General features: G+C 39.1%; 1 protein-coding gene across 2 annotated transcripts in view; it reads right to left on the bottom strand.

Moving 5' to 3' along the window:
• The window catches only part of LOC144671361 (alpha-actinin-1-like), a 106,178-nt gene that overhangs the window by 27,145 nt on the left and 53,986 nt on the right, over window positions 1-25,047 (bottom strand). The window contains exons 6-13 of one of the 2 annotated variants that reach the window (XM_078533219.1): window positions 22,334-22,412; window positions 21,995-22,076; window positions 16,568-16,653; window positions 13,101-13,193; window positions 11,217-11,447; window positions 9,106-9,253; window positions 3,368-3,518; window positions 2,980-3,088 (exon numbers count right to left, since the gene is read on the bottom strand). In XM_078533219.1, coding sequence (XP_078389345.1) covers window positions 2,980-3,088; window positions 3,368-3,518; window positions 9,106-9,253; window positions 11,217-11,447; window positions 13,101-13,193; window positions 16,568-16,653; window positions 21,995-22,076; window positions 22,334-22,412 — 979 coding nt within the window. Of the gene's footprint in view, window positions 1-2,979; window positions 3,089-3,367; window positions 3,519-9,105; window positions 9,254-11,216; window positions 11,448-13,100; window positions 13,194-16,285; window positions 16,372-16,567; window positions 16,654-21,994; window positions 22,077-22,333; window positions 22,413-25,047 lie in introns of both variants that reach the window. The other variant, XM_078533220.1, reaches the window with a different exon arrangement.

The following is a 25,047-nucleotide window of genomic DNA, read 5'->3' as shown; positions in this document are numbered from 1 at the left end:
CAACACACCCATACTCGCGACCTCACCTACAGGCATCCTTAGAGGCTCTCAGCCTCCGTCCCCCCTCACTCACAGCTCTTTGAACAAGTTATACCCCATCTCCTCAAACATGACTGAATGCCAACCCCAAAATCCTCCTTTACTGGGGCTGATTACAAACAGACTTGTTTCAGCTCAATTCATCCTACCCACTCATTCCCTCATCACCTCTCCCTTTTCCCCCACTTTCACACTCTCCTTCCCCAAATTTCCCCACTGTCTCTTACTCTTCTCCCCTTTCCCACTGTCTGTCTTTCCTACTTTCATGCTTTCCCCCTTTAGCTCCTAGAAAATAACCCATATGGCCGTCAAAAATCACTAGCACCATGACCACCCCTCGATTCTTTCGCAAATATTTCATTTTCGAATCAAAGTTGCTTTTTTCCCCCCAGAACAATTTCCATACAATTCAGTAAAAGACAATTTATTTTTAGCCAAGTAAATTCTTCTAAACAGGAAACTCCATTCTGCCACGTTCACGGAAGCATGGTCAAAGCGAGTGCGTATTTGGAATCCCTGATTAGCCAATTGGTGTATTCTGACCAAATGGCCAATCACAGGGCAGCAGAGAGTTGACTGATGCCAAACTAGTCTGGGAAAGAAAAATTTGCGGTCAGGACACTTGCTTGCTCTTCAAAATTGTGCCATTTCCACAGAATCTTTTATATCCACCCAAGGAGACAGATGGGGCCCTTGTTCAAATATCTCATCTGAAATATGGCACTTCCAACAGTGCAGCACTCCCTCACTGTGACACTCAAGTACAGCCTAGATCTTGGGAGTGGGACTTGAACTGGGAAGCTGACTCAAGAGGCAAGAACGCTACCAACTGAGCCACGACCAACACAACCAAGCCACCAAATCATAGAATGCATTGGTCACAAGACCAAACAGTAAGGTTAAGTGAATCAAGTTTAAAACCTACTTTTACAATTATTTTGATTCTATTTGATGTTTTTTCTACCTAGCGTTTTGCCACTCATAGTAGCTGCTGCTCTTTTCTAAGGCACAAGTCTTATACTAGTAAAGTTTAACCACTAACACCCATTTTTTCAAATACTTAGGATTTATAATTTCTAACAATAAATATACCTACAACCTCAGTAGTTTCATTTCCAAGCAACTATCCATGATCTGAAGGCACCTTCCTTATTTGAGGTAGGTTAATGCACTGCGGAAAGCACATGAACCTGCTAATGCCTAGACAAGTCCAAATTCCACTCAAGAAACAAAAATTCATTGAACTCTCAAAAGATTGACTTTGGCTATAACACCCCTAACAACTGTTAACTACTGAATAGCGCAGAGTCGAATTAGGAAGGATGTAGACTTGAACCTGGTCTGTTCAGTTACCCAATCTCAGTTGGATTAGTGGTACAGGTGTGCAATTGGTCAATATCCCAGAGGCAGGGAACATAGGACTCAGGATGAGTAGGTCAATTGGTCCCTTGGAGCCTGCTCTGCCATTCTTTCAATAAGATCATGGCTGATCCGATTGTGGTCTCAACTCCACTTTGTCTGCCTTCCACAACCTTTGACCCCCCTCGTCTACTAAAAATCTAAATTAGTCTTGAATAAATTCAATGACCCAGCCTCCACTGTTTTCTGGGGAAGAAAATTCTTGACCCTCAAAAAAAAATCTCAATCTTAAAAGGGAGACTTCTTATTCTTAACTATCGCCTAGTTATAGTCTCTCCACAAGATGGAGCATCTCTTAGTATCCACCCTGTCAAGTTCTCTCAGGATCCTGTGTTTCAAAATAGGGGAAACAGGTTAGTCAGAGTTTCTATCATTATTTCAACGACCCTTAATGGACTCTGCTTCCTAGTTGCCGACTCCATCTCTCTCCCTGTGGCTACACAGTGTGGGTCAACCAAACGTTTTGGAACTGTATGTCATATTTGAGCTAGAGATGACCTTCCAACCATGTAGTCAAGCAATTAAGGCTGTCTTTCCACCTCTGTAATATTGCCCGACTCTGCCCAAATTCAGCCCATCTGCTGCTAAAATCCTCATCCATGCCAATGTTACCTCAAGACTTTACTATTCCAACGCAATCCCAGCTGGCTTCCTACATTCTATCCTCCATAATCCTAGTCATGTAAAACTCCACCATGCCCTGACTTGCACTAAGTTCCATTCATACATCATCCCTGTTCTCACTAACCTACACTGTCTCCCAATTAAGCAATGCCTTAATTTTAAAATTATCCACTCCACCCCCAGCGTTTTCAAAGTCCTCTCCCCTCCATAACTTGAATCTCCACCAGCCCCAGAGCCCTCATATCAGTATAATTTTGACCTCTTGAACATCCCAAATTTAATTCATTGGTGGCCATGCCTTCAGCCACCTAGACCTTAACATCTAGAACTTCTCCCTAAACCATTCCACCTCTCTTCCCCCTAAAATGACATTCCTTTAGGCCTAGCTATGACTGCACTTTTGGCCATCTATCCTGATATTGCCCTATGTGATTCAATGTCAAACTTTGCTTTATAAAGCACCTTGGGACATTTTACTGTTAAAGTGCAATACAAATTACTGTTGCTTTTGAAACTGCATAAATGGGTCCGAAGTAAATACAGGATCAGGTACACCAAAATATCAGGCACATATACACAAGGATATAGAATGATAAGGCTGTACTGTTGAAGTGCAGTGCCTAAGGAAGGGGGAAGGTGAAGAGCAATGGAAAGAACTCAAAACATGTATATCTCTTGTGCTTGCATGTACAATTTGCTAAAAAGATAGAAATTTTTCTATGTCCAACCCAAAGGCTGAATATTGCAATGCTGGTAAACTGGTTGACAAGCAAATGTTTTCCAATCAATCTGAAGTTACCACTGCATGGGTCAGCTGGCACTAAAGTTTGGTTCTGATATATTGAGTATATAGAGGCACAAATTCACAGGCATAAAATCCATTGGTTTAGGTCTCACCTCCAGGGCATCCCTCCTGTTCTGTGTCAAAGAGCCCAGGGTGTCCCAGTGGTCACAGATAGTCTGGCAGCGGGCATTTACATTAGGAGAGTCATAATAATCCAGATCACTGTTGAAGTCAGAGATAAAAAAAAGTAAATAAATGCTGGTAGCAGCCTGAGACTCGAGACATTTCTCTTCATACTAGTATAGTGAATTTGACTCGATAACATACGAGCAATAAGGAAGGCATTCACCATCCTGTTTCCTACTTATTACAGCATACTAATTGTTTGTGAATTTATCTGACTGTAGAGAGATCCAAACTCAATGGCATCAGTTACAAAAACTGTCCTTTAACACTGAATGGCTACATGGTTGCTGCAAACAATCACGTTATTGTACGTACTTGAGTTCTTGTGCGATGGCAGCGATCTGCTCCACTCTGTCTTGGTGTGCTGCCAGATCACTCTCAAATGCCTCATGTTTCTTCAGCAAGGCTTTGATGTCAGCCAGTGTGGCTGTTTCATAGTCTTTCTGTGTCAACATTGCTTCTTTATCTGAAGGGAGAAAACGGGGAAAAGGTTTAACCTGAGATTTTTAATTCAAGAATTGAGGGATAACATTTTTTAATTGCCTATTCATTATCTTTAAGTGCAAGTTAAAAACCTAAATTTTAGGTGCCATCCCCCCCAACACAAAGGATCCATGGTGCATAATGCAGTTCACAAAGGCAAAAAGTCTGGACATCCAGGCCTCCAGTATAGATGTCTCACATAAAGGTCAAAATGTAGCAACCCAAGCCCAAGTTTCAATATCTTTTGGGGATTAGTGGGGAGGAGGAGCAGGACCAACATGAAGCTAGTTGCCAGAATGGCCTGTCTGTGCTATAAATACTATAATAGGTCCCTGCGTTTGAACACAATGGCTACACTGCACATCCATTTGTATTGTGAATCTACCAATCTTCCAATCGCCCTAAGATGCACCAGAGGACTGGAGAATTGCAAATGTTACACCCTTGTTTAAAAGGGGTGCAAGGATAAGACCTGCAACTACAGGCTAGTTTAACCTCCATGGTGGACAATCTTCTAAAACAATAATTAGGGACAATTTTAACAGTCACTTGGACAAATGTGGATTAAGGAAAGCCTGCACAGGTTTGTTAAGGGCAAATCATGTTTAATCAACTTGATCAAGCTTTTTGATGAAGTAACGAAAGGGTTGATACATGGTCTTCATTTAGTAAAGTACCACAGAACAGGCTCGTCAGCAAAATTAAAGCCCATGGAATAAAAGTGGCAGTGGCAGCATGGATACGAAGTTGGCTGCGTGACAGGAAAGAGTAGTGGTCAAAAGTTGTTTTTCAGATTAGAGGAAGGTACAGAGTGAGATCCCACAGGGGTCAGTATTAGGACCACTGCTTTTCTTGATGTGTGAAGTTTTGGTAGGAGGAATAAGGAAAGCCAATAAAAAAACAGGATACAATTTTAAATAGATGCAGGAGCACACAGACCTGGGGTTATTTAGATGCACAAATCATTGAAAGTGGCAGGACAGATTGAGAAAGCAGTTAATAAGACATATGGAGTCCTTGGCTTTATAAATAGAGGCATAGGGCAAGGAAGTTACGGTGAATCTTAAAGTTCAGCCTCAACTAGAGTAGCGTGTTCAATTCTGGGCTCCACACTTTAGGAAGGATATGGAAGCATTGGAAAGGGCACAGAAAAGACATGCAAGAATGGTTCTGACAACAGGGAACTTCAGTTACAAGGATTGACTGGAAAAATGGGATTGTTTTCCTTAAATAGGATAAGCTTGAGAGGAGATTGATGGAGGTGTTCAAAATTATGAGGCACCTGGACAGAGTAGATAGCACAAAATCGTTCCCATTGGTGGAAGGGTTGAGAACCAGCAGGAACCTAGGAACAAAGGAGCAGGCAGCCATTTAGCCCCTCAAGCCTGCTCCAGCATTAAACTAGATCATGGATCGCGACACCATCTTCCAACTTTCTCCTCGTAACAGATGTCATTGGTATCTAGAAATTTATCGACACCTGCTTTGAACATACTCATTAACTGAGCCTCCACAACCCTCTGAGGTGGAAAATTCCAAAGATTCACCACTCTCTGACTGAAGAAATTTCTTCACTCATGTCTTAAATGGCATACCTTTAGAATAGATTCTAGCATTTTCCCTACTACTGATGTCAGACTAACATTCTAGCTCTTACAGATAGCCAGCATAGACACTTTAGGCCAAATGCCCTCCTTCTGTAGTGTAGCCATTCTATGATTCCAGTGTAATAATAAATAGTACCCTTAAGTTACAGTTATAGAGCATTGAGCTGTAAAAAAAATTACAAATTATTAGTCCTTATAGGTGTCACCAGTGGTACAACTGAAGGCAATAAATTAACAGCATTAACTGATCCAAGTGTGAATTTTTCCATACTGCGTAATTTTAATGAAAGTTATTTAAAATAAAAAATATTAAAACCAATAAATTCAACACTTAAATGCGCCTGGTGACAATACAGATAGAGGACTCAACTAACAATAATGGTAATGATTTCTTTTCACATTAGCACGATACTGTAAACAAGATAACTAACTCAAATCATATATGGGGAAGTGGCCAGCTTCAGCTCAACACCAGAGTGGCTGAAATATGTAAGCTGCCAGGTTTTAGGAGGAGCACAAGGAGAGAAAACAATCAACTCCCACATCCAGTCACCCTGCATCACTCGTGCATTAAAGCTGCAACGCAATGGTCTAAAATAATGGGAAACAATTCAGTAGCATTGAGACAAGCCATTCAATTTGTAGCTTTACATCTAATTTTTCCCCAGCTAAGTGATTTGTCTAGGCAGTGAAAACAAATTAAATGTTTAAATGTGGACTGTTTTATATATATTTTAACTTCTGGACAACTGCAGCAAACAGAAAATAATGTGTTGCAGGAATTGGATCTCAAATGAAATGAAACATCATTGAGAAATCAGTTTCCACTTCCATAGGTCCCAATTCACTGATTCAAAATGTTAGCGTTTTCTTGCTAAAATGATTCATGCTAAGATTCACAAAGTACTATAATTAAATATTTCAGGAAAAACACTCGTGCTCCTGCTCAAGAAAAGATTTGATCAAGGTACAAACTAAACTCATCACGTTTTGCCAGAAGTGATACTGCAGGTGAAAAGTTTAATCATTTTATATCCAATCACACTAGCATTGCTTATTCAGTATTGTAGCAAGGAACTTAACTCAAGGGTAACTTCACAAATTTCAATTACACACACAAAAACTGAAGCAGGAGATGGATCTTTCAAATGTTCTGACCAAAGGTCTATGGCCAAATTCCTTTTTTGTCTTTTCTCTTCAGACACTAAAAGGCTGTTGTGTATTCTCAATATTCTTTATTTCATTTCCAGCGCTAGCATTTTGTTCATTTAATTGAAATATTTAAAATAATTTTCTCCCTCCCTCAATCGCAAGGCAATAACAGCCCCAGTTTACATTCATATTTCAAAAAGCTGAAAAAGTATCTACGAGTTTCTAAGTTAATGACATCTGTTAATTGAATTCCCTCATCATCTGGCAACAAGCTGTGTCAAATTACTCAGCCAATATCAACATGGTGTATTTTAAACAAAAAAATTAAAACGGCTATCAAGGGCACGCACTCAGTCCATGGACTTCCAAATCCATTCAGTTTTGTAGAACGTGTGCAGTTGCCTTATGGCTCAAAATGAAATTCAACTAAAAGCTAATGCTGAACAAGGATCCCACCTAACCTGTCTCTACAAACCTACAAGTTAGGAGAAGTAGGCCACTGGACCCTTTGAGCCTGCTCCGCCATTCAATAAGATCATGGTTGATCTAACTGTAACTTCCCACCTACCCCCAATAACCTTTCAGATACTGTAACAGCTTTGCCAGTTATTTAACAGCTTGCATTTACATAGCACATTGAATATGAGACATGCCAAGGTACTTCAGATATCCATCAAGAAACTAAACACCAAGCCAGGAAAGGTGAATTTAGGAGAGATAACCCAAAGCTTGGTTGAAGAGATTTGTTTTGAAAAACAGCGAGATGGAAAGGCTGAAAATTTCAGCAGGAGTTTCCAACGTGCAGGATTGAGGCAATTGAAATTACCATCATCTATAGTGGCACATAAGCTGGAGGTAGAGGGAAACAATGCTCTACGTCATGTACAGTTGGAGATTGTAGAGATTGGGTGTGGCACAGGCATAAAGGTTTGAGTACAGGGATTTTGAATTTAATGCACTGGGGGACCGGAAGCCAACAGAGGACAAAGACCAGAGACAGGGTAAATGCTGCAGGGATTTGGACAAGTTGACATCAGGGTGCACGGAGGACGGGAAGCCAATAAGCAGTATTAAGGGTAGTTTGAACGAGAGGCAGCAACAGTTGTACAAGAGCTTCAGTAACAGAGGAACTGAAATAGGCCCAGAGGCAGGCAGTCTTACTAAGGAAGGAAGTAGTTTTGATGGTGGATAAGATGTAGGGTTTAAAACGAAGCTCAAGATCCAAAAGTACACCAAAGCTGTGAAGCTGATCTGATGTTTGTAGTATTCACATTCTATCATCTTACTAAAATCACATTTGTCACAAGAGGTAATGGGATTCTGATGGCAGTTAATGTAAAGCTTTGAAACAGTTATTGCAGAGCAGACATTTATAGGATTTTTCTGTTTGTTAACCTAAGCCATGGCAGCCACAGTTTGCAATAACTAACCCAAAACATTTACACAAGCCAGCCCTCAAATTGCCAAGCAGTAGATTTTGCAAGAACTTGTATTGTGTTATCTCATGCTCAAGCATTAAGATGATTCTAAATAATTTGTAAATAGTGATTCACAGACAAATTAAAAATTGCGACTTGGAAGCTAGTTACCACTTGAGTGCATGTCAGTATTATATCTTCCTTCCAGAAGTGAATTGGAGCACTAACTGGTCAATATTCCTTGGATTCCTTTACCTTTCTCTGCCTATTTACCATGCAAATTTCTCAATTTATTCAGGATGATCCCATCTCAACAAGATTCTCCAGTCTGCAGAAAGGAACTAGCATATTACAGATTTTTCTGATGCTGAGCAAAGGACAGTTTGATTATGGGGTCTTATGCTAATCCAACTAACAGGAAGCAAGAATTAGGCTCCAATTATCAGGTAAGTTTTACTGAGGATGCTTGGAAATCTTAGCTGTAACAAAAATGTGCAGGTCGCCAGACAATCAGGAAATCCACAAGTTAGGCTGTCGATTCCATTTTTTGCCACATTATATTTGAGTTATCTTTTGATTGATGCATTCACACAACACAATGCTTAGACATGCTGGAAATTTTCAAATATTATTTAAGTGTTCAAGAGGGGGAAATTGGTGGACACATCAGCTCTGCAAATTTACCCAGTCAGGGATTTTGAACGAGAGCAAAATTAAAATAGACATGCGCAAGTCAGGTGGAGTGTCAACCTTTGTCTGACACTTTGTGAAGCTCGTTGGGATGTTTTCCCTCAAAGGTACTATAAAAAAAGTCAGATTGTTGCTGTTATTATCTGAAGAACAAGGATCATTCAATTCCTATGCTTCAAAATGACCCTACATAGACAAGACCAAATTAATTTGTGATCAGCAGAATCTTAATTTTCTTCCTTGGGTTTGATTACCAAAGATCATAAGACACAGGGACAGAAGTAGGCCATTCGGCCCATCAACGTTCTTGCAAGCTGTGCGGACAAAAACAGGGACTGCAAGGAAAATGAGCAAACTGACCATGGCACCGGGAGCCATTCAAGTGGGGGGAGGAAATAGAAACGTAGGAGACAGTATAATTAGGGGGATAGATACTGTTCTCTGCAGCCGTGAGCGCAAGTCCTGAAGGCTGTGGTGCCTGCCCGGCGCCAGGGTTAAGGACATCTCCTCAGGGCTGGAGAGGAACTTGGAGTGGGAGGGGAGATTGATCTATATCATCTCTAATTTTCAGCAAAATTAGGAGTTTTTAGATCCAAACAAGGATTCCACAAATTGTTTAGCATGTTTCGCGAAATTTCTATCGCACAGCTCACCAACAATTCGATACTTATATATTATTATACTTAAGTTGTAAACATGTTACCTTTGGTCCAATCTTCATGAATGGTGGCTTTCTGTCTGAATTTTTCTGCCAAATGGTCAAGTCTTTCCAACCTCCTTATCTCATTCAGCAGCCATTCCTCATAGCCCTTCTCCGCCTGCTCCAGACCTTGCCATGCATTATTAATATCCTACAACACAATCAAGAGATTACATTACTCCACAAAAATCAACTGGGATTCAGCTTTCTTTCAGAACTGCATAAAGCCAGGTTTAATCTCCAAATAAAAACACCTGGCAATTACAAATACATTCAAATTAGATTATTTCTTTCAGAAATAGAGATACAGTACACAAATACTCTGGGGACACGATTTGGGAAATGTAGCGGGCTTGAGGAACAGGTAGCTATGGATCTATAGCTCCCAAAGTTTTCCACCACTGGGGTTTTGCTCATCTCATTCCTTGGTCTGCTATAGACTGATAGCGATTGCTATGATACGACTCCATCACTGCTGTGTCACATGACCAGAATAGTAAAAGGTGAAGATGGACCGTGATGCGTCTAGCAATTCTTGTGTAATTTGCATTTATTTATAGAACTCTTTTGCATGCCTCCTGCCCCAAAACATTTCAGAATTAACTGCCTTGTGCAATTGGCGTTTACGTGTAGCAAAATTCAGCTGTATTACGATACCGCAACAGAACGGAGATAACAACTAGTCCGTCCATTACTGGTGTTGCCTAAAGGAGGAAATGTGACTAGGAAATCTGTAGGAATATTGCTTTTCCTAATGCAGTCAGGACTTTTTAATTTCACTGGAACAAGCAGCTAGGGGATACTATTTAATACTCCATCAAAAAAAAGAGGATATAAAAGTATTTAGTTTATTGAGCTAAAAAGTGCAAGACCAGAAAATCTGCAGTAGATTTGGGGGGCAGGGGCAGTGAAAGGAGCAGGGAGAGAATCTGAGCAGGAAATTGATGAAGTAGTATTAATTGCAAGGCATTGTGGGGTGGGGGGGGGGGGGTAGTTCACCAATTTGGAATTTTCAAAGATCTATTCCAATTCAGCTCCATGTCAAATACAAATCCAATACAAATCCTGCTCAACCAGTTTAAAATGTGTTAACAGCACTTGTTTATTTTTGGAACTTTTCTGCACGAAGGTAAGAATGTTGACCACAATTCATTCTCAAAAAGTTCCAACTTGTCAGCCAGTGGCAAAATAGGCATGCCGTCAGTTTCAATTTTGATTACATAAAACTCCCACTTTGAGCAACAGAGTTTAGGTTTCTTCTCCCAGAACGCATATAAAGTCCTGTTTATAGCAGTATAAAAGCAGTATTGAAGAGTGTTCAGTGGAAAACTAACCAAATAACGACACCAGTGTTCCAAGTATACACAACATGGTGACGTTAAGCAAGAACAGTTACCTCACTAGGTTTTACAACCCACATTTAAAATGAAATATAAACATTATTGGTTTAAAAACCAAAATGGAACAAAACTTCACTATTACACTTCTTGGCACACCAAATAAAACCAAAAAAGTCCAAATTATTATGACATAATGGAGCATTTATTACTGCATGCAGGGTAATAACACTTTCAGAAGAACAGTGTGAAAAGTAATGCTGTTAATTCTTTTCACTGAAGCACAGGATAGCTCAACTGGTAAATGCATGGCCTAGTAAGGTACTGCCCCACACTAGTCAAGTAATTTCCAGATTCAATCCCTGCACTGTGCCAAGTTAGCCAATTTCAGCCAGGGAGCTGGCGAGGGTGCTTCGATTAACTGAAAAAACCCACTTAAATGACCAAAGGCCATTTTGGTAAGGTATCAGAATACAACATGAGCCTGCAGAATCCCCAAGATGCTTTTGTGAATGACAAGGAAAGGAAAGGCATAATTACTCTGACGTGGGGAAGGAGGGCAATGGGAAGAGGTGTATGAGTTTCTATCTTCTTCAAAACACCCTTAGTTCTTTGACCTGCGAATAATCTGGAATTAAAGGTGTTAAGTTTAAATTAAAACCAAAATCGTCAGCTGTCCCTCGATTAGAGGATGACTACAGCAAGAAACAGTAATTTTCTGATTTCAGAATCCTGAATGTGACATTGGATTAAAAGGTGGTGTGAAATCCTTCTTACCGAGACCATTTTCCCTTCAGAAGGCATGAATGCTGGTCGATTGCTGAGCCGGAGTTTGGTCTGCAAGGTGTTGAAGTTGATCTCGAGCTGGCACTTCTCCTGCACTTTCGGCGGTTTGTGGACACGGCGATAATCGCGGAAGTCTTCCAGTTTTTGCTGCATAGCTTGCATGGTTTTCTCAGGCTCTCTGTTCTCTAGCCAGGGTTTGGTTTGACGAATCCACTCCAGCAACTGAAAAGAAAAGGCACCAATTAAAAAATTGGAGGTTAATCAACAAAACTGAAGGCAAAAATTAAAGCCAATAACTTATTGAAAAGATGTGTACGCATCTGAAATTGTTGTTGCGCTTATTTTACAATTTCTGGCATTAATATTTAGCCATAATTCCTAAAGCACACTGACATTTTTCACTGTTTTTAAAACGCTAATGCTTGCTATTTAGTTCCCTCAACATCAGTCATGCTGTGGTGTAAGCACTTCCCCAGTTCAAGTCCACTGACTAATTAGTCCCATTTGAAAAAGGAAACATAGCTAAATAACAATGTTTTCCAATTGCAACACCAATAGTACTCAGATTTTAATAAATGCCTGATGTTACAAACAGAAAACCTAGGCCATTTTCTTGTACTAACTGTGAGCAAGGCCATGAAGACGCACTAATATTATTAATAAATAAAACCTGCATTTATCAAAAGAGATAGCGACAAAATAAAAATGCAAACTACAACTGGAATATCAACTCTAATCTTCAGTCAATTAACTTAGCACATGCAAATATCAGTCTCTCCTGAGTGCACACTAAGGTTGCTGTGGAGTACCTAATTTATCAAATTATAAATAGAAACTTTACAATACTGAGGCTGACTGCCAGGATCTCAAATGTTTCTAGAATTTTCTGCTTATTTAATTTCTAGAATTTAAAGTATTAATCATGTTTTTAAAAATGAACTTCCTGCTATAAGACTTGCATTTATGTAACAACCAAACATCTCAAAATATTTTATAGTTAATGATGTATTTTTGTCACTGCTGTAAGGTAGGATACACAGTTGCCAATTTGCACACAAAAACTCCCACAAACAGCATTGTAATAATGACCAGGTAATCTCATTTTTCACAATGCTGGTTGAGGGATAGATACTGGTCAGTACATCAGGGATAACTTCCCTGCTCTATGAAAGTGTGTCATGGGATCTTTTACCTGAGCAGGCAGATGGGGCCTCTGCTTCATGTCTCACCCCAAAGATAGCACCTCTGACAGAGCAGCACTCCCTCAGTACTGCACTGGAGTGTCAGCATAGATTTTTGCGCTCAAGCTCTGCAGTGAGACTTGAACCCAGAACCAGTGACTCAGAGACAAGGATGCTACCAACACAGCTCCTACAGACTGACTGAGGGAGCTAAACACTAGTAAAGCATTACACAAATTCAAAAACTTGTGTATATTAATTCATTTCCCATCCATTACTTAGGTTCAATAAGCACTGATAAGGATCAGCTAAAATGAGACAGAAAAAATGCAACGGTTAGAGCCTACAGCACAGAAGCAGACCACTTGGCTGAACTAGTCTATGCACCACACAAGCCTCCATCCAAAGCTAAGTCTTTGCAGCTATTTGCTTTGTTTTTGCTGGGGGAAAAGGTCTTGATGGAACACCAAAAATTGTAATCCAGAAATCAGTTGAATTGCTGTTAAGAAATTGAAGAGCTTGCCAGTTTTTTTGATTGCTTTTTGGCTTAAAGTTACAATTTCACGAGTACATTCTGACGAGAACATTCTGAAATGCATTTAGTCAAGTTTTTTTTCATGCATTCCTGCAGGTGATACTCACTACAAGTCAGAGGTAGTTTTATTAACACAGCACACAAATGTAGAATACATACATCACTGGCCAGTTTTTCATAATCTTCCATCAGATGTTCATTTTCTTGGTTTACTGCCAGGACTTTACAAATCCTATTGGCTGCAGTCTCAGCCTGTCAGAAACAGATTCATGGTTACAACTTGAGTACACACAGATCAGCCCATAAAGTGTGAAATTACCACAAATTAAAATTTGGGAAATTAAAAAATAAAGGTGGTTATGTTGAACCTCATCAGAAAACCTGCTAAACTTGTGTAAGTTACAAGGGTAAGTGTAGCTTTTATTAGCTATTACAAAAAGTATTGCTCAATTCAAATACTATTATACAAATTAAAATTGAATAAAGCCATTTGCAGCTTTTAAATAGAAGAGCTACTGTTTGATAAATAAATAATTTAAAATGAACCGATTAACAGATTACTCTGCACAGCTGAAGTCACACTGCCCATTGAAGCAGACAGTATGAATGGATTCAGATGGCAAACTGTTGAGTGATCTGGAACAGAGGTGGTGAGTGGATAGGATTGAGGTCAACAAAAGGAACTGAATTTTAGTCCTAATGGTTTTTCCTTCATCCTAAAAAAATTGAGGGCATAAATATAGATGATTAGGGATTCTGCCTATAAATATAAAGAACAATAGCAAGAGTAGGCCATTTAACCCATCAAGCCTGTGCCACCATGCAGAGAGATTACAGTTTATCTACGACCTAAATCCATATATGCACCTTTGCCCCAGATCCTTCATACCTTTGATGAACAAAAATCCATCTCAGATTTAAAATTAATAATTGATCTAGCATCAATTGCCATTCACAGAATGGTTACAAATTTCTATCACCCTTTGCTTTTCCTAATTTCACTTCCAAAAGGTCAGGTGTTAAGATTTAGATTATGCCCCGAGTCCTAGAGTCCCCAGCCAGTGCTGTGGAAAAAAACACTGTAGAGCCATTTCTAACTTGCCAAAATGATAGCACAAGTTTATATTGAATACTGCAAATATATGCCAAGAAAGTCATGACTAAAAAAACCATGCCAATTTCTAATCTGTTAATTTTTTTTAAAATGGGTAATATTGGGCATAATTAAATGCACAATCTCATCAGTCGAAAATGAAAACAAGCTTGTATGGTACAGCTTTGAATTACTGAAACTAACTCTTGCATTAAGGCTTCTGCATCCCAGAGTGCCAAGAACAGCACTCTAATCTACTAGAAGAATTACATATTTATCATCAACTATATTCTATGATGTAGCATACTACAACTACAGGGTATAATAAAATAACAGGTCTTTCACCACAGAATTATGGCTCATAATAGCAAGTAAAAATGGCAGCTATCACATCAGGGCCGTCATTGACTAAGTGATCTAGAAGGAAAGCAGAAACTGGAGGTTGAGGGTGTACAGCTCGAAAAAACACAATCAAAACGCTAAGGGTCAACTATATAGCATTTGTGGCCAGGAGACATTTGGAAAATAGTTACAGCAAAGAAAAGGGAAAAGGATACTGTACCTGTTGCATAGCAAAAAAGAAAAAGCACACAAAGAATAAAAGCAGATGAGAGCTGGTCACCAGAGATGGAAACAAATGGTCTACACAGGAAGAGACAGCAATGGAAAACAGGTGAGAACAGGTTCACAAAAGACTTCATATTTTATAAGAAAAATGAAATTAAGGAATGCAGGATTATTTTACATGCATGTTCAAATGTTCATAGTATTTTTAGCACTAGTGGTGCTCATAAGTTTTGACATTATCAGCATACAGGAATTAAATGGCTTCTTAGAATTAATCTTGCCTTATTTTGCTGGACACCAAAATGATTTGGTGCAAAACCAAGTTTTAAAGCTTGCTCGGAAATTATGACAATTCAACACCTACCTTCCTAATTGTTCTGACTGAGTGTGCTAAACATCTTGGTAACCCTCCGAGTAGAAATTGGCTGGTCAGAAGCTAACAAACATCACTCCACATTTGCACTGGAAGCGTAAGCATGCCTGCAAATATTTGTCAAGTGTAGCCAGACCACCGCTGAAGTGCTGTCCATACTGCATGCACTACAGTTATTCCAACAATCTCTCCAATGATAAAAAATGGATTTAATATCGGAAATTTGGTAAATTCAGGGAAAGTTTTTGTTTTCCAGACTGAAATTCACAAATCAAAGGATTTGTCCCAAAAGCACAGTCCAGGGCAAAATTCAAGTCTTCACTGGATAATAAAAGGCTCTACTGTGGTATATGTTGATTAATTATGGAAAAATTTTATAGGAGAAGGTTGAAAATTGTACAAATTGCATGGAATCTATCCATGGAATATCCTGCATGCATTTTTAGTTAGGGAAAGAAGAACAGCAAATTATCCCAAGGCATTCTTGCTTCAAGATATCTTCCAATTATAAATGGATATCTATTTGTTAGTAGCACAAAAGCAGACCAAGTGAATTTCTTACGAATTTTCCCCATCTTAGGCTTTAAGGTGACCCAATTGGGATTTTTACAATTAGGAGTAGGAAATGACAAGACTTGGCAAGTGAACAGTTCATTAGTGAAGAGTTCAAACGCAGTGGGATACTAGTTAAAAGTTTGGAAGTTAGAAGAAAGTGAAACGAGTCAGAGGAACTTTTTCTCCCAGAAGATAGAGTTGTAGAATATTACAAAGGAAGGCCATTGAAGCAGTCAGTATAAATGGATTTAGGCAAATGGATGCATATCTGCATTGGGAAAGGATATGGCAAGTTGACAGAAAGGTGAGGGAAGGCAGAGGTGGTGAGGGTTGATCTGACGGTTAATGGCTTGGTGGGACTAATAACTCTTTAGTTCCTAAAATTTTCAGTTAAGATGGAATTAACCTTAATCAAACAGTCACAAAAACTGAGAAGTAGCGTTGTGGTTATACACTCAGATTTGCAGTCACGACATTGTAAAATGTCTTAACTTCTCAAACGCACTTTCCAAAGGACTGTTTCATTTGCAAAATGAGCATGCTCATTTACATATCATGGCACCAAATGTCCTCTACAATTGCAGTATCATATAGCCAAGAAAATATGCATTGTCACATAAAAAGTGATAAGACTGAAGATATCCAATGTTTGCCACTGTTAATAATGAGAAATACAAGCAATATAAGCAGCACACCACAGATGACCAAAAGCACTCAGGACAGAATGTTTGCAAGATACAGGAGATAAGAGCTCACCTTTTGAGCACCTGAGAAGGCATGGTAGTAGCATGAAACGTAAGTCATAATAGCCTTTTCATCTGGCCTGAGAGTGCCTACAATATCTGTGCAGAGAGAAAGTCAGAGCAGAGTAAGGTTGCATCATGCCACAAGCAGAAAAACCACTCATTATATGGTATGAGAGAGAACAGGTGCAGCATCATGCCTAGAACCAAGAATTTAAAAATTTGAGGAACAGCTGAAAGAGAAGCATGAGATCAGTTTTGCAGGAAGGGAGGGATCCTTGGTGACTTATGGTACCTTCTGTGCTCCTGAAAAGGCATGGTAGAAGCAGGAGACATAGGTCATAATAGCCTTCTCATCAGGGCGGGCGGTGTTCACAATGTCTGTGGGTAAACAAAAATATTAAGAGAAGCTTCTAGTCAACATCTTAAGCTGTTGCATTCAAACACTTCTGCATGCATTAGCCTCGGACCAACTCTGCTCCAACATACAATTTTACTCCAGATATTTTTACTTAGCTTCATAAAAGGGAATGAGGAAGTGATGAAGCACACAAATAGCTTTCTTCCTCTCTCAAATCTACATGGGGCTGTTCATAAAAGGAAGATTGGAGAAAATCAACCCGAAATGCCTTTACTAGATTTTCCACCTCCAAAGGAAATGAAGTCCAGAACACCATTGCAAACTGAACCAATCACTGCAGTTAAATTCTGGTCTGATCCCTCTGTATTTGAACCACAGCAGAAACTAACCAGACACTAAACTTCAGGGTGCTGATTGAAATCAAGTGTGAAGGAATTAAGTATTTTTCAGAAAACGCATCCACCCGAACATTTACACAAAAGAAGCAATCCTTAGCTATCCCAATAAGTATGGAAAATCAAAACAGTATGAGCATCTATATAAATATTTAATTATAATGAGACCATAAAATGCAATTTACATTCCGCAGTCATTCCAACATTCCACAAAGCTGTGTTAAAAATATATTTTTAACAGTCCATTAAGTATATTCCATCCTTAGGTTATGCATAAGGATGTTTTTCTCACTGCCTACTGATTCCACTGACTTATTTTAAACAAAGGAACAGACCCTGGCAGAATGGAATCCTGGTAGCATTTAATATTCCTGTGTTAACATTGTTTACTAACCATAGTTGGACTGGTTTACCGTTGGTTAATGTATAACTTGCACTACTGCACCCTGCCATAGTTGCTTCAAAAAGACTGCAGAACACCATAATGATGTACCACTCATTTAACAACCTTTAGCTAGGTGCACAAACAGGACTCATTACAAATTTAAATATTTGGTCAGCAAGTTGAGTTGGGAAAGGCAAAAAGACTAGTATTTGTTCCTGAAAATTCTATTAGCTGTGGCACTATGACTAAAAAGGGTATACCTCAGCTAGGTAAAATCTCAGTTCAAAAGCAGAATAATCTAAATACTGCTCTCAAATGTATTTGGGAGCTGAGTTGCAGATGATGTACTTTTTCCATAGGGCGTGCTTGTGTGGACATGCAAAAATGAAGGTAGTGCTGTTAAAAAGGGTAGAAGGAAAAATTCAGTTATGAATGTGGAAATAATTGTTCATATTGTGTGGTTAAAGCATTGCAGTAACATTGTACAAGTGTGAAGCAAGCATAAATTGCATAATAAATCAGATGAAGGTTAAATTGAAGTGTGAATGCCCTTTAGATGTACATAGGTCAAGAGAAGTCTATGAGCAGACATTCCATTGGGCTGTCCAACCTGCAGCTCATTGACCACATACAGCAATTGCACCCGGCCTTAGTAATTCAGCTTTCCAAGCTGACAACTGTGTCCTATCTGCCCTTCTTTTTATTTATTATCCTATGAATCTTGAGGGTTTGAAAAGAGCTAGGGTTCATTGGTGGATAAATCCCAAATCAATATACAAAGATTTGTTAGTAAAAGTAATTTGAGGTATCTGCAAATTAATGGGAGCTCAATAACGCGCGCGCACACACAACCCAAAAAAAAAGGTTGGGTGCTCCTGCTGCAGGTTAAACAAATGGGTTTTAGCAGTTTCAAATCACAGAATGGATTGTTAAACTGAAACAAGAAACTGGTTTGGAGTTACAAAATGTTGGGGTACCAGAGCATTAAATGGAGAAGTCAAGGCCAGGGAAGTACTAGGCTCAAATTTCTACATTTATAAAACATCACAAAACTATCACTAACAAAATATAATTTTAATTACATAGCCCTGAATGGAGATCCTGCTCCCCAATATGTTACTCCCAATTATGCTGCTGCAGTGAAGTCAATTGCTGGGAGGGTCCATTATAAATGATGGGATGTGACTTTAGACTTACAGATGTCTGGTCCTAGAAACTATAAGAAAGCAGAGGATGCAAATTTCCTAGCCTATATCTGCTACAGCCACTTCTGGGCAACTGAAAGTACACCTTAAAATGAGTGCATCATGACAATGATCAAAAGGCAGTTTCATTAAAGCTCTTTTTTTTTGTACTTTAAAAGGCTTCATTCAAGCCCATTCATTCTCTACTGACATCTACCAGTTTGCCTTCCAGTAGCAATCATTGATTACAGATATACAGGAGGATCATGAATCATTTTCCCCACCCTGCCCCCAAATTTAGGATCAACCAACCCAAGATGCCTTTTCTGCCAACTCAGCAGAGTTCAGCTTGCTTGGCACACAATCAAGTTTGTACCCTTCCTGGTCTGTATGGCTCAGCCAGTATAATAGAAAAGCTCCACAAGCAAATCAGGAGCAAGGATATATTCAGTGTTTATTTGTTTTAACTAGTGGAAATTATTCAGAATTACAAATGAAATGGTTCAACATATGGGAAATACTGTGAAGACAATTCATAATCTTCATGCATGATATATAGTGTGTGCATCAACGCATCAGCTTTGCATTTGGCAAGGAAATATCGGCACCATCATTCCCTAATGGCAACCATTCCCTACACTAACGAAATTCACGATAAACTCAGTTGTGTAAACTCTTTTGTGATGCTTGGGTACAATAACTAGACACAGTACAGTTTCTTGTACAAAGATGTCAGACTCATGCTGCAGATTGCACACAGGGTACAACTAGGCCCAAACAGCCCCAACATTTCTGGGCACACACTCCCGCTGATGCAATTAACAAAAAAGTTCTATCATGGATCTACTCCAGAAAGCAAGTTAAGGATAGTACTAGAGACCATCTTTCTCAGTCTTATATTTAAAGTGAAACATTAAAAGTATACCTAACCACTCCAATGTTTCTGTGTTCAAGTGAAAACCCCAATTATATATTACATATGTTAATGGTGATCACTTTTGCCAAGTTTTTATTTGAAAATACACTTCATTCAATTATGCAACTTATTTAAAGTCACAAGTTATCCATTCCTCAAATAGCTGGATTGCATTTACAATAGGTACAGTGTTACTATAGCCCATTTCAATAATGGGAAAAGTATGTTCACCAAGTAGGGATGATCGGAAGATCTGTCTGGCACTCCTTGTGCATACTGCAGTAAATACAGCAGCACAACCATTTCCACCCCCCTCTCCATTTCCTTTCTTCTGGCCCATTAATCACTGTTCACCTAAAGAAAATCTCAAGATTCTGACGGGGCTAGGGTATACAGAGGTTGTTTCCCTGGCTGGGGAAATCTAGGACAAAAGGTCAATCATTTGGGGCTGATATCAAGAGAAAATTCCTCAGAGGGTTATGAATCTTTGGAATTCTCTACCCCGGATGGTTTTGGGGTGCTTCATTGTTGAGTATATTCAAGGATGAGATAGCGATTTTTGGCATCTCAGGAAATAAAGGATATGTGGAGGGAGCTGGAGTTGAGGTAGGGCATCAGCCATGACCATACTGAATGGCAGGACAGGCTCAAGGGGCTGCAAGGTCTGCTCCTGCTTCTATGTCATGTTCTTATGAAATGATATCAAGGACAGGGTGACATTAGTTACGTTATTTTTTTTTTTAAAAAGGTGAGAAAATTCACTTAGCAAGATGAGTTAATTAGTGACTTTAGAGCTATCCAATCCCAATACTAATGCACATGCGCTACAAGGATGATCTGCACATTGTCCAGCTATAGGTTACCTAGGGTAAACCTCCAAACATGTTTGCATCAATCCAAAAGTCTAAACAGGACTCAGAAGGCTGCTCTCCCAGCTTTATTCACTTAGTCAGACTCTTGGTATTTTGTCATTAACCAAATTCAAATACAATAACCCACATTGCCAAATGAAGAAAGGTTAACAGTCGTAACAATTTTATGTCAACAACCTCCAGGAACTTTTTAAACCACCCGCTAGAAGAAAAAAACGATTCACCAACCTACCAGAGCTAGCAATTGGTGTAACTTCAAGGGAAAGTTCAGAGCACTCCAATTTCATAAAGTAGTCTGCAGAATTTTCTGGATTCTTATATGATATAAGTGTTAGGAAACCATCAAATCCTATATAATCAGGCTACGGATTGCAAAATCTGCATCTTCAGGCATTGCTGTGATTTCAAGAACCAAGGGTCTCCAAAACCTTTCAAAATTGAGCTAAATACTGGACTCTTCCAGTTGGCAACCTCAACGAGGTAACTCATCAATTGAGGGTTTCACAACTTGACACTCTATATTGTTAATAAGTTTAGTACCTTCATTAAAAATGTGAAAACATTCTACTCCAATTTACATCTATTATGAACTAAAAACTCCTGCCCAGAATCTCAAAATCATTACAGCGCAGAAGGCTGCCATTGGTCTATCCTGTCTGCACTGACTCTCCAAATGAGCAATTCACCTGGTGCCATTCTCCCACCAACCCTGCACATCTTCCTTTGCAGATTAACAGTCTAATTAAACCTGCCTCCACCACACACAGACAGGCAGTGCATTCCAAGCCTTAACCCATCGCTGCATGAAAATATTCTTGGCCAAATACTTTAAATCGGTGCCCTCTGGTTCTCAATCCTTTCAGGAGTGGGAATGGTTTCTGCTTCTCTACCCTGTCCAGACCCCTCATGATTTGAAATACCTCTATCAAATCTCCTCCTAGCTTTCTCTTCTCCAAAAGAAAGTCCCTACTTCTCCAATCTACATAATTGAAATTCCTCATCCTTGGGATCTTTTCTGCACTCTCTCCAATGCTTTCACATTCATCCTAAAACATGGTGCCCAGAACTGGAAGCAATACTCCTCGGAGGCCGAACTAGTATCTTATACAAGTTCAACATAACCTCTTTGCACTTTTACTCTATGCCCCTATTAATAAAGCCTAGGATGCCATATGCTTTATTAACCGCTCTCTCAACCTGTTCTGCCACCTCAATAACTTATGCACAAATGCACCCAGGTCCCTCTGCTTCAGCATCCCCATTACAGTTGCACCATTATATTGTCTCTCCATGTTCTTCAGCCAAAATTAATCATTTCATATTTCTCTGCATTGAACTTCCATCTGCTACCTGGTTGCCCATTTCACCAACTTGTCTATGGCAGTAACCTGTTGGTGCTGAACCGCCATTAAATGAACAAACATATGGAAAGCAAGTAACTTGTGCATTCAAAGCCTGAACTGAACCGAGGGTTCTACACAATTAGAACAAAAGACGTGCACAATGCTTTTTTCAAGGGCGGTCACAGAACAGAGCTATCCATACAAGTGTCTGACAAAATACAGCATGCGCGCAAGTATTTTATTATAGGGAGAACAAAATGACTCACCTTCTGCATCCAACATCTTGGGTATATCCAGATATTTCTCAGCCACTTCAAAGGCATTGTTTAGGTTTGTGAGTGGATCATCCTGAGGTATGAGGGGAAAAGGAGCCAAAGGGTCAAACACTAATATCTCATCAGTAGAGCTTAGAGTTTCAAGATTTGGACTCTTAAAATGTTTTTTCTATCACAAACATAAGCATCCATTTTGAACAAAATAAATGAACAAGATGCTGCAGTTGTGTCCTTGAGAACAGATCTAACACCAAAACACGCAGGGATTGCATAGTCTGAGAGAAAATTTTGCTTCACACATTTAATCATCTTGTTCAAATTGTTACATACCTTCCTCAGCTTGTCATAATCAATAAGCTCCGGTCTGTGTCTATGAATGAGCGCGTTGAATGCCAGGCCATCTTTCCAACTGGACACCAACATTAGAAGCAAAATCCAAAATTCGAACATTGTGGGAAAGAAAATAAAAAAAATATATCCATTCCCATTATTTCAAATCATTAAGCCATAAAGACAAAGATGAGGCATCTACAACTATAGATGGATATATTGCAAAAATAAAACTCATTTTCTCTCACTTCTGAAGTACCTAGGAATGTTTATCTACATTAAAGCTACTTCAACAAGAATTGTTCTACATCAAGGGATGGAAAAAAATATCAGAAGCGATGTCTATCACCAATACCAGTCACCCAAGCACAGTTATTCTGCCTTCATTGAATTCCAAAATGTCAAGTACACAAAGCTGAATTTTGCACAACTTGCTTATTTAGACAAATATAACTCCACTAAGCTCAGTACCATTTTTGTTGGCAATGTGTATGTTATAATCCCAGTAGGAACTGTTAACATTTAAAGAGAAACTTGAACATCGTTATTAACCAAAATAAATTACTCCACAAGATTCCACGGTTTAAAACAAATATGAGTTTTACTATACAAGAAACAAGTCTTAGGTGAATACTTAATACTTTTACTTCACATCAAAAGCATAAAAAGATTTTAAACTAAAATTCTCAACAGGACTTCCCCTTTTTCCCTCATGACTTCCCTCAAAGTCTTTGGCTTATCATCAAGCTCTTGAGGTTCCTCCACTTCCTGAGACCAAACCAAAATGCCACAGCTCTCAGGAACTGTTCCTACTATTGTCTGAGGTATGAGCTTTCTTAGGGTCCTTCCACTAGCCTCTAGCTAAACAACCCTCCACCACTCCTTAAACATCTCAATTGTGGACACTGCAGCTTAGTGCCTCCACCTCAGGAATATTCTCCATTTCTGATAGCTCTTTTACTTCTGGTTTACAGCTATTTTTCAGCTCTTAAGACTCTTTCTTTGCCTGGATGGGCTTATATCCACCAATTTGGGTGCTTTTAGCTCCAACCCTCAAATCCAACAGGCAACTTGTCAGAATTCCAATCAAGACTCCATTACAAACTTAGAGATGGGTCATTTGTTTAAATTTTCTCACTACTACCACTGACCTTGCAAGATATACAAAGGTTACCTTTTAACAGTAATTAACCCAGGCTTAAAACAAAAAGCTACTGCGGATGCTGGAAATCCAAAACAAAAACAGAATTACCTGGAAAAACTCAGCAGGTCTGGCAGCATGCCAGACCTGCTGAGTTTTTCCAGGTAATTCTGTTTTTGTTTTAACCCAGGCTTGTCTGATTTGTATTCACATGGGCGTTGTTTATCAGATTCTTAATCAGGCTTGTCCGTTTATTCATATTAAAAAAATATTCCAATTCCTAAAACTATAAGTTAGATGCTAAAACATGTGAATTTTGAAACTAGATATTCGCAATGCATGTTCTTTTAAACAGACTTCTGGGTCAAATTACGTCAATCACCCAAGCAAACAATTGGGAAATTAAAAATTGCATTGAAATGTTACACCCTTTATATTGTGGGCTTACTTCCCATGGAAAAAATCTTGTTTGTAACAACCCTCCAGTAACCCTCCTCTAATCCCATCATCATGCTGCAGGGTTGCTGTATTGGCTTTTGCATTCTTTCTATATGACAAAATCCATCGACCATGGCATGAGTCCAACTTTGTATTATCAGAGCTGTATTTACACTATAAAGGCAGATTAGCAGTGGGATGGATGCAATTTAATAGAAATGTGTGACTATACAGAGACAAAATAAGGAATGAAGAGTCACTGGAAAAAGAGAGCTGGATAAACAGACACCAATGGTTCAATGAAAATTCCTTGATAGTGCAACATCTATAAAAAGTATGACAGCATTTTGGGTTTTAGACAAACAGGCACAAGAGGCAAAGATAAATGTATATAAAGGCAATGAGTGCGTAGTTTCTAGGCATTCCGTTATATAAAATAGACATTAAAGCCAGAAAACAAACATACACCAGAATGAGAAACTAGAGGAGAGATCTGAAATACTGACCATTTCCAGTGGAGCAATGAAAGCAAAAAAGGGGATTTAAGACAAGTGTTTAAAACTGTTAAAAGGTGATGAGGAATAGGGAAAACCATTTCCTCTTGTTGGGAATTCAGAGGTAGGGGAGTCCTAAATTGAAAACTGTCAGAGGTTGGAAGTAGAGAAATCTTCAGCACAGGGAGCAGTCGAGGCAGAGAGCACTGCATCTTAACAGGAAAGTGGGTAACATCTGGGAGAAGATGAAAAGGGCTAGCCAGAGGATTGTTGAGGGATGAGGGAAAAAGATTAGCTCCTGCAAAACAGAATGCCCAAGGACTAAATGGTCTTCAAAAATACCAGTAAACTTGAATGAGAATCTAATGTAGTGTTTTACTTTGCTGCTGAATCAAGCCCACAGAATCCAATACATATTGAAAACTGCAATAACTGTCAGTCTCCTTTATGTGGGAATGGGCTAAATGCCATTCTATTTTATTTGTGGCAACATTTAAATTGCAACAGTTCAATTGAATCAACCACATTATGCAGAAGTGTCACCGTTAACTGTAAGCAATCAAGAGGGAAGTGGTTTGGGACAATGGAACAACATGCTGACATGGTATTATTTATGATGCTGCTCATGTTTTTGCTGTAAA

This window comes from Cetorhinus maximus, chromosome 32 (genome assembly GCF_964194155.1).
Source record: "Cetorhinus maximus chromosome 32, sCetMax3.hap1.1, whole genome shotgun sequence".
Taxonomy (NCBI): Eukaryota; Metazoa; Chordata; class Chondrichthyes; order Lamniformes; family Cetorhinidae; genus Cetorhinus; species Cetorhinus maximus.
This window is presented reverse-complemented; position numbering and strand designations above follow the sequence as displayed.